At 40.2% G+C, this 10,881-nt stretch overlaps 1 gene segment (V, D, J or C); it reads left to right on the forward strand.

The window, feature by feature from the left end:
* Positions 1-827: 827 nt before the first annotated feature.
* On the forward strand, positions 828-1,259 carry LOC133113229 (immunoglobulin heavy variable 3-11-like; the record flags this gene model as incomplete). The annotated part of the segment is given in 2 exon segments: positions 828-873; positions 961-1,259. Coding segments are annotated over 2 exon segments (345 nt in total), but the record flags the coding sequence as incomplete, so codon positions are not given.
* Between the last annotated feature and the right edge of the window lie 9,622 nt (positions 1,260-10,881).

Below are 10,881 nucleotides of genomic sequence, written 5' to 3' on the forward strand. Positions count from 1 at the left end.
CAAAAACCTGATAGGGAAACAGAGTCCAAACACAACGGGTCAAATCAGAACAAAAGGGTAAATCAAGAGACAGCAGTCTAGGTCAAAACAGGAGTCCACTGCAGAGCATGGGTAAGGCTCATGCCAGTCTGCCAACTAACTGCACAGAGGGTAACATAACACAGAAACACTAACCACTTAAACAAAAACGTGACAATGAAAAACACAGAACCTGACACAGAAATTGGCAACACAACAAGCAAAGCGCAATAAATGAATAAGATTTTCTGGAAATAGGACAAAATGTTATGAACAGTGCAGCCACTGTTTCTGTATACGGAGCTCTTTCTCTCTCTCCCCATGCAGTTCGTACACTATCCTGTGGCTAATTTGTGACTCGCTGCACCTGCGGTGGCTCTATATATGACGTGGCCCAAGAGTCTCTGTTTCTGAAAAACAGGAAATACCTTCATTCCAGTTCTGTTATTACATGTAACACCCGTCGATGGTAATATTGATTAAAAATAGTGGCATTGCAACTGTTGATACTTATAATATATAGAATTTATATCATATTTATCTTCATTATTTGAAATATTTGTAATGTTACAGGTTACTGGGCCACTGCTCTGAGGGTGGAGGCTGTTGCTGCACCTGATTGGGTAATCTGGACTTGAATGTGAAGATCTTTATAAACAGTGAGAGATCTGCCCACCCAGTGAGGAGGAGTTGATGCAAACTCTGAGCTCTTCCTTCTACATTTACCTCTCGGCACTGACGTGGGAGGGACTGTTGTTGGAGACTGACTGAAGGACTATCATCACAGACTGCAGTCAAAGACTTTCACCATGACTGTTATAACTGGCCTGCTTCTCATTACAGTGTTCTTTACAAGTATGTTTTAATCCGCTTTTACAATTGACAGTCATTATATTTGTGAGGTCGTAAATTATGAGTACTAAATCTTTCTTCATTTCACAGGTGTTGAATGTCAGACACTGACTGAGTCTGAACCAGCAGATAAAAAGCCTGGAGAATCCCACAAACTGACCTGTACAGCCTCTGGGTTCACATTCAGTGGCTACTATATGGCCTGGGTCAGACAGGCTCCTGGGAAGGGACTGGAGTGGGTTGCCTATATTGGCACATATAGTTCACCCATCAGCTATTCCCAGTCTGTTCAGGGAAGATTCACCATCTCCAGAGACGACTCCAACAGCAAGCTGTATTTACAGATGAACAGCCTGACAGCTGAAGACACTGCCGTGTATTACTGTGCCAGAGACGCACAGTGAGAGAGAGTGAGGGGAGAGCCGCACAAAAACCTCTTCCCCTTTATCACACAGAGCTACAGCAGAGAGCCCTGAAATGAACTCTGCTGTATGAAGTGAAACTCAGGGTTTCTGTTATAAATATCACTGAAGTGTTCTGTTCTTTTGGTTTAATTCATGCTAATAGATACCTGAACTTTCTTGGACATCTTTTATATACCTTTTCAAGTCACCTGCTAACCAGCAGGCTGAAATGCTGCTCTGTCTCTACAATATTCGAAAATGATTGTTTCTACATTTCTACATTAGTAACTTTGACTAATACAAGACTCAAGAGTTGTATTGTCATACGCACAGTAAAACACAACAGTGACAGCATACAATTAAATTCTTACTCTGCTTATCCTCCTTCCACGAGAAGAAATTAAAAATTAAAAAGTATGAAGAAATATATATTTATATATAGGCCTATATAAGCATTAGCAGTGTTACTCATGACTTTATCTTGTAAGTGAGCAAGATGTTTTCATACTTTTACTTTCAATTTAAGATTATTCTGTGATAAAGTTACTTTCAGAAATGTTACACCAGCAGTTTAATACTGTGTGCTGTTGAAATGAGTAATTATATTACTTATTGATACACTCTCAAACATCTTTTTTATTTCTGTCTCCATGTCTCTGACGATTTTTTTTTCTAATTTCTCAGACTCATAATGGCTTCTTTGACTGTTATTGGCACAACTCTGGCCCTCATGTTGACAAACATTGACAAAGCAGACTCCAAAGACAATTCAATGCCTCAAATCAATACCATATACTGAAAGCTTTCTTTTACCTGTACTCAGTTGAATGACCTGAGTAATCAGAAAAGGCTGAGGGGCTGTCCAATTATCTTTGGTCCCCTAAAATGAAGGGACTGTTTAAAAGGGGATGTAATTCCTACACTGATCACCTGATGCGGCTGTAAATGCCCTCAGATTAAAGGAGTCAGTCTGTACTTTAACATAGTCATTGCTTCATTTCCAATTCAATGTGCTGGAGTACAGAGTAAAAGAACATACATTCTACTACTGTCCAAAGACCTACAGACTGCCCTGTATATCACCTCCCTTTGCTTTTGCCTGGACGTAATGGGGATAATAAGACTGCCAAATCCAAGAAGTAAAAGAGCACTCAAATGCACTTTTGTGTAGTTTGTTGTGCAATGTTGATTTAATACATCACAAAGCATGCATATCAAAATCATAACTATGAGAGCATTCATTCTGAATTGAAACCTTTAGCTTTATGAGTGACATCAATTCCAGAGTAGAATCAGTCTCCGGTTTTAATTCTCCTCCAGGAGGGGGAAGCAGTGCTCCTATTAATGGATATTCTGACCTTCTGAATTCATCTCGTTTTTCTCCTTCCTCCAACCCCCGAGAGATTTAAACAAATTCAGCCCACAGTATTTCCTATAAAGGCCCCTGAGAATTCTCCTCCCAACACAGGAGCATCACCTGTAAGACAGAGAGGGAGATCTGTGTGTGACAATGGGAGCTATTGTAGCATTAGCAGTGTTACTGGGAGCTTTGTCTTGTAAGTGACCATGATGTATTAAAATGTTCTATTTTGAAAGACAATTATTTGATGATGTTTTCCAGTTTTTCTTACTTTCAATCTTATGTAAATATTAAATATATTACATATTTATATATTTATGTATTTTCTGTTTATTTATATGATTATATTGCTCAATGAGGTACATATATTTTCTATTTATTTCTGCGCAGATGGTCACTGTATTGAACTCACACAGCCAGGCTCTATGGTTGTAACTCCAGGACACTCTCTGACCATCCAGACACCCACAGTGAGAGAGAGTGATGGGAGAGCTGCACAAAAACCTCTTCCCCTTCATCACACAGAGCTACAGCAGAGAGCCCTGGAATGAACTCTGCTGTATGAAGTGAAACTCAGGGTTTCTGTTATAAATATCACTAAAGTGTTCTGTTATTTTCTTTATGTCTCATAATTTATGCTATTAGATGGCAGGAAATTCTTGGTCACCTTTCAAATTCTGTTTAGTTACTCCTCACTACTACATTTTAGAGGCATATAGTTAGTTATTGCCACTGATTTAAAAGAGATCTGCTCAGCACAATTTCTGTATGTGTAAATAAACAGATCACCACTGTACACTAATAGACGGCCCAGATACAAACCTGTCTGTTCTTGGATCATCTATGGAATATTTATACTTCTCCTGGGCGAAGCACACAAATACACACATTATTTAATAAAATAAATACATTTATTTTTCCAGGAGGTTTTTTAAATTTTGTCAGGAGAATAGATTGTAAAAAAGACGAGACAACACTCTAGATGGAAAGCATCTGATTTTGCAAATATTAAGATCATAATTATGTGAACATCCATCCATCCATCCATCCATCCATCCATCCATCCACCATCCAACAGCAATCAGCCCAACCTGCATGTCTTTGGACTGAACCCAGGACCTCCTTGCTGTGAGGCGGCAGTGCTACCCACTGCACCATCCGTGCCGCCCAACTACGTGAACACTCACTCTGAATTTAACCCATGATCATTATTACTGATGTAAATTCCAGACGAATGCTGGTGGAAGCAGTCTGCTGTTTTAATTCTCCTCCAGGAGGGGGCAGCAGTGCTCCTATTAATGGATATTCTGACCCGCTGAATTTATCTTGTTTTTCTCCTTCCTCCAACCCCCAGAGATTTAAACAAATTCAGTCCACAGTATTTCCTATAAAAGCCCCTGAGAATCCTCCTCCCAACACAGGAGCATCACCTGTAAGACAGAGAGGGAGATCTGTGTGTGACAATGGGAGCTATTGCAGCATTAGCAGTGTTGCTGGGAACTTTATCTTGTAAGCGAGCATGCTGTATTGAGATATTCATTTCACATGAAAATTATTGTGAAATATTTTATAAAGCTTCATTTTAATAATTTGCAATGAAAAGTGTTTTCCTGTTTTATTTAAATAATTATATGACTTTATTATTTACTTGATTTATACAAAAACCCTTTTCTTATTTCTGTCTCCACAGATGGTCACTGTGTTGAACTCACACAGCCAGGCTCTACAGTAGTAACACCAGGACAGCCTTTAACCATCTCCTGTAAAGTCTCATATTCAGTGAGCAGCGATCACACAGCCTGGATCCGACAGCCTGCAGGGAAAGCTCTGGAGTGGATTGGGTATATAAGCTCGGGTGGAGGCACTGCTTATAAAGATTCACTAAAGAGCAAGTTCACCATCTCCAGAGACACCTCCAGTAACACGGTGTCTTTACACGGGAGCAGCCTGCAGACTGGAGACACAGCTGTGTATTACTGTGCCCGATACACAGTGCAGCAAAGCTACAGCAGAGCTGTACAAAAACCCACCCTGATGAGTGTAGTGGTAGAACACAAACACTGAAGAGCTCAGTCAAGTGTGCACCCCACATAACCAGAACATTAATTAAAAGATATCAATGGAATACCAGTTTGGGACCTGTGTTTGGAACTCAAAAGTTGTAGGTTCAATTCCCTACTGGATTGTTCTCATTCAGAAGGCTTTTTCTGGACTGTCTGACTGATAATCCAGCTGCTTCGATGGAGTATATGAATGTCACTGACATTTAGTTTCATGATGCCATTAATGAACTGTTAATGAATGCATTATGAACATGTCAAAGGTGATGTAAAGTATATGCTTCATGAAAGCCTTATTTAGTTAGTGATTTATACATAAAATGTGTTAAGAATTTCTGTCACACTTAATTACTAAATTCTAAAGGTATGGGGTTAATTATTGACACTCAATTAAAAGAGATCTGGCTCAGTACGATTTCTTTACGATTGTCTTTGTAAATGAGAAACTCTTCACTGTATGCAAATGAAAGTTCTGGATACAATCCTTCCTGCCCTTTGTGAATTTATATTATATCTGATTAGCCTTGTGTTTGCAATAGCTTATAATTGTACTTATGTACAGTGTTACGCCCCCCTCTGATGGTCGGAGGCCGCCGGCGTAACATAGACAGTGAGGGGGTGGAAATGGAGGAGGCAGTGACACCAAATTGTTGTAACAATAATTTATTAACAAAAAAAACAACCGGAACACAGGGCCGAGAGACAACATGTACCCAACCCCCTGAGCTATGCAGCGACTACTAAAAGAAAAAGCCCAAAACAAACTAACCCTACCTAAACACACAAAAACAACCCCAGGACTAATCCCCCTAGCCTAACCCCCTTGACAGGCGCGCTAGCACCCCAAAGACATGGGTTAGTGTCGCCGCTCTAACTGTTGTACTAATACAGAGAGAAGTCTACATGTGGTGCAGGACAAGATGTAGACCTGCAGGCGGATACCCAAGTTCCCTACCTCTCGTACCCTGCGTCCGGCTGAATCTAGAAAAAAGACAAAAAGAGAACAAAGTTACCAAACAGCTGGTAAACTGAAAAAGGTAAAAAAAAAAAAAGTGAATCAAAAACTACATAATCAAAACAGAATCAAAAGTATCAAACAAACAAACAGAGAAATCTGAGACCTGCCACATCCCCTGACTGGGAGCAAACAAAGAACTTAAATAGGGTGTGTGTGATGATAGGTTGATTGGGTGACTCCAGCTGCAGGCAATCCAGATGATTAGCTGACAGAGGAATCTACTAAGGGATGACAAAAGTGAATTACTGAAATGAAACCAGAGGGAAAACACACACAACGAAACAGAACAGAACTACATGTACACAGATCTAACTATGAACAAAAACCCCACCACCCGTAACAATAGTTATTGTATTGTTTGTGGTATTCTAGCTGCCGACCATGGTATACTAGTGGGTAAGTTGATGTACTCTTCAAGGGTTCAAGTTGTATCTACGTGATCACTCAAGGACTCAGAACTGTACTTTCCTCTCTAGGGTCCTCAACGCACTTGTCCCTGGGTTTGATTTGCACTTTATTGCATATCAGTCTGGATAACAGTGTCTGCTAAATGCCTGTAATGCCATTGGCACAACTCTGGTCCTCGTGTTGACAAATGTCAAAGCAGACTCCAAAGGCAATTAAACGCCTCAAATAAATACCATATACTGAACGCTTTCTTATACCTGCACTATAGACACAGTTCATGCACCTGAGTAATTAGAAACAGCTGAGAGGCCAACTGTCCAATTATTTTTGGTCCCCTTAAATGAAAGGATTGTATAAAAGAAAGGGGATGTAATTCTGAGACTGATCGCCTGATGTGGCTGCAAATGCCTTCAGATTAAAGGGGACAGTCTGCACTTTAACGTAGTCATTGCTTCATTTCAAATTCAATGTGCTGGAGTACAGAGTAAAAGAACATACATTCGACCTCAGTCCAAACACTTACGGACTGCCCTGTATATCACCTCCCTTTGCTTTTGCCTGGACGTAATGAGGGTAATCAGACTGCCATATCCAAGAAGTAAAAGAGCACTCAAATGCACTTTAGTGTATTTTTACTTATCTTGATGTAATGTATCACAATGCACAGATAAATCATAACAATGGGAGCATTCATTCTGCATTTAAACCTTTAGTTATGTGACTGACATCGATTTCTGAGTGGAAGCAGTCTGCTTTTTTAATTTTCCTCCAGGTGGGGGCAACAGTGCTAATGGATATTCTGACCCTCTGAATTTATCTTGTTTTTCTCCTTCCTCCAACCCCCAGAGATTTAAACAAATTCAGCCCACAGTATTTCCTATAAAAGCCCCTGAGAATTCTCCTCCCAACACAGGAGCATCACCTGTAAGACAGAGAGGGAGATCTGTGGGTGACAATGGGAGCTATTGTAGCATTAGCAGTGTTGCTGGGAACTTTCTCTTGTAAGTGACCATGCTGCATTAAAATGTTCTATTTTGAAATACAATTATTTGGTGATATTTTCCAGTTTTTCTTACTTTCAATCTTATGTAAATATTAAATATATTACATATTTATATATTTATGTATTTTCTGTTTATTTATATGATTATATTGCTCAATGAGGTACATATATTTTCTATTTATTTCTGCGCAGATGGTCACTGTATTGAACTCACACAGCCAGGCTCTATGGTTGTAACTCCAGGACACTCTCTGACCATCCAGACACCCACAGTGAGAGAGAGTGAGGGGAGAGCCGCACAAAAACCTCTTCCCCTTTATCACACAGAGCTACAGCAGAGAGCCCTGGAATGAACTCTGCTGTATGAAGTGAAACTCAGGGTTTCTGTTAGAAATATCACTGAAGTGTTCTGTTATTTTCTTTATGTCTCATCATTTATGCTATTAGATGGCAGGAAATTCTTGGTCACCTTTCAAATTCTGTTTAGTTACTCCTCACTACTACATTTTAGAGGCATATAGTTAGTTATTGCCACTGATTTAAAAGAGATCTGCTCAGCACAATTTCTGTATGTGTAAATAAACAGATCACCACTGTACACTAATAGATGGCCCAGATACAAACCTGTCTGTTCTTGGATCATCTATGGAATATTTATACTTCTCCTGGGCGAAGCACACAAATACACACATTATTTAATAAAATAAATACATTTATTTTTCCAGGAGGTTTTTTAAATTTTGTCAGGAGAATAGATTGTAAAAAAGACAAGACAACACTCTAGATGGAATGCATCTGATTTTGCAAATATTAAGATCATAATTATGTGAACATCCATCCATCCATCCATCCATCCATCCATCCATCCACCATCCAACAGCAATCAGCCCAACCTGCATGTCTTTGGACTGAACCCAGGACCTCCTTGCTGTGAGGCGGCAGTGCTACCCACTGCACCATCCGTGCCGCCCAACTACGTGAACACTCACTCTGAATTTAACCCATGATCATTATTACTGATGTAAATTCCAGACGAATGCTGGTGGAAGCGGTCTGCTGTTTTAATTCTCCTCCAGGAGGGGGCAGCAGTGCTCCTATTAATGGATATTCTGACCCGCTGAATTTATCTTGTTTTTCTCCTTCCTCCAACCCCCAGAGATTTAAACAAATTCAGCCCACAGTATTTCCTATAAAAGCCCCTGAGAATCCTCCTCCCAACACAGGAGCATCACCTGTAAGACAGAGAGGGAGATCTGTGTGTGACAATGGGAGCTATTGCAGCATTAGCAGTGTTGCTGGGAACTTTATCTTGTAAGCGAGCATGCTGTATTGAGATATTCATTTCACATGAAAATTATTGTGAAATATTTTATAAAGCTTCATTTTAATAATTTGCAATGAAAAGTGTTTTCCTGTTTTATTTAAATAATTATATGACTTTATTATTTACTTGATTTATACAAAAACCCTATTCTTATTTCTGTCTCCACAGATGGTCACTGTGTTGAACTCACACAGCCAGACTCTATGGTAGTAACACCAGGACAGGCTTTAACCATCTCCTGTAAAGTCTCATATTCAGTGAGCAGTGCTCACACAGCCTGGATCCGACAGCCTGCAGGGAAAGCTCTGGAGTGGATTGGGTATATAAGCTCGGGTGGAGGCACTGCTTATAAAGATTCACTAAAGAGCAAGTTCACCATCTCCAGAGACACCTCCAGTAACACGGTGTCTTTACACGGGAGCAGCCTGCAGACTGGAGACACAGCTGTGTATTACTGTGCCCGATACACACAGTGCAGCAAAGCTTCAGCAGGGCTGTACAAAAACCCTGACGAGTGTTGTGGTAGAATACAAACATTGAAGAGCTCAGTGAAGTGTGCACCCAATTTAACCAGAATATGAAACATGAAATAAAATATGTCAATGGCATACCGGTTTGGGACCTGTATTTGGAACTCAGAAGTTGTGGGTTTAATTCCCAGCTGGATTGTACACATTCAGAAGGCCATTCTTGGACTATCTGGCTGATAATCCAGTTGCATCAATGGAGTTCATGAATGTCACTGACATTTAGTTTCATGATACCATTAATGAACCAGTAATGAATGCATTATGAACATGTCAATGGTGACGTACAGTATATGTTTTATGAAAGCCTTATTTATTTATTTACCCACCCTGATGAGTTCTGCAGTGAATCACCCACCATAATACCATGAAGTGGAATACTTAATAAGTCCATAAAAAAACACCCAATCCCAACTACCACAACTTTACAAAATTCACCATACATTTGAGAAAGAATTCTAGAAATCATTTTCATGATTAAGAAAATTATACTTTGAAGCCTTTTCACACAATGTCGATGCTGGCATATGAGCAGTAATTATGACACAAATTAAATTAAATTACAATCACTTTGTAGATGCTCATACAGAGTGATATCCAGTGATAAATAACTTTATTACATCATATTCTGTGAATAAGTCGTGGCAACATTGAGTCAGTATTATCAAAAATCTATTACTGACACATTCTACTGTAATTTTGGTGGTTTCTGTTTGTAAGTGTTACACATGCAGGGTCTAGGGTTTACCAGTGGATATCAGGGTGCTTTCTGTACTGAGTGGTCCTCTGCTGTCTGTGTTGGACACTCTCATTAGAGTGACTTGTGATGTACTGAGTACTGGGGAGCTCCTGGCTGCACTCTCCCACCCTCACCTGCCAGGAAACTCCCTGGACTCACGATGAATAATAATGCAGGCATCAGCCATGGAAGAGAGACACACGGCTGTAATGATGGATAATACTCATAACTGCTATATGATCTGAGCCCCGTCTACAGCTCTGACTGCTCTATTTAAACAGTGTGAGATCTGCCCACCCAGTGAGGAGGAGTTGATGCAAACTCTGAGCTCTTCCTTCTACATTTACCTCTCTGCACTGAGGGAGGAGGGACTGTTGTTGGAGACTGACTGTAGGACTATCATCACAGACTGCAGTCAAATACTTTCACCATGGCTGTCATAACCAGCCTGCTTCTGATTACAGTGGTCTTTACAAGTATGTTTTAATCTGTCATTAATTTCATTTTTTCTGAATTCTTACTTCAGATGTTGTAGAGTACTAAATCTTTGTTACTTTCACAGGTGTTGAATGTCAGACACTGACTGAGTCTCAACCAGCAGTTAAAAAGCCTGGAGAATCCCACAAACTGACCTGTACAGCCTCTGGGTTCACATTCAGCAGCTCTAGGATGGCCTGGATCAGACAGGCTCCTGGGCAGGGATTGGAGTGGGTTGCCTATATTAGCACAGCGAGTTCACCCATCTACTATTCCCAGTCTGTTCAGGGAAGATTCACCATCTCCAGAGACGACTCCAACAACAAACTGTATTTACAGATGAACAGCCTGACAGCTGAAGACACTGCTGTGTATTACTGTGCCAGATGCCCACAGTGAGAGAGAGTGAGGGGAGAGCCGCACAAAAACCTCTTCCCCTTTATCACACAGAGCAACAGCAGAGAGCCCTGGAATGAACTCTGCTGTATGAAGTGAAACTCAGGGTTTCTTTTATAAATATCACTGAAGTGTTCTGTTCTTTAGTTGTCATTCATACTATTTGATGCCAGATAATTCTTGGACATCTTTTAAATAACCTTTTGAGTCACCTGCTAACCAGCAGGCTGTAATGCTCTTCTGTCTCTACAATATTTGGTTTGGATTGTGATCATGATGACAAGTCACAGAAACA

The sequence above is a fragment of the Conger conger genome, chromosome 2 (assembly GCF_963514075.1).
Source record: "Conger conger chromosome 2, fConCon1.1, whole genome shotgun sequence".
Classification (NCBI taxonomy): Eukaryota; Metazoa; Chordata; class Actinopteri; order Anguilliformes; family Congridae; genus Conger; species Conger conger.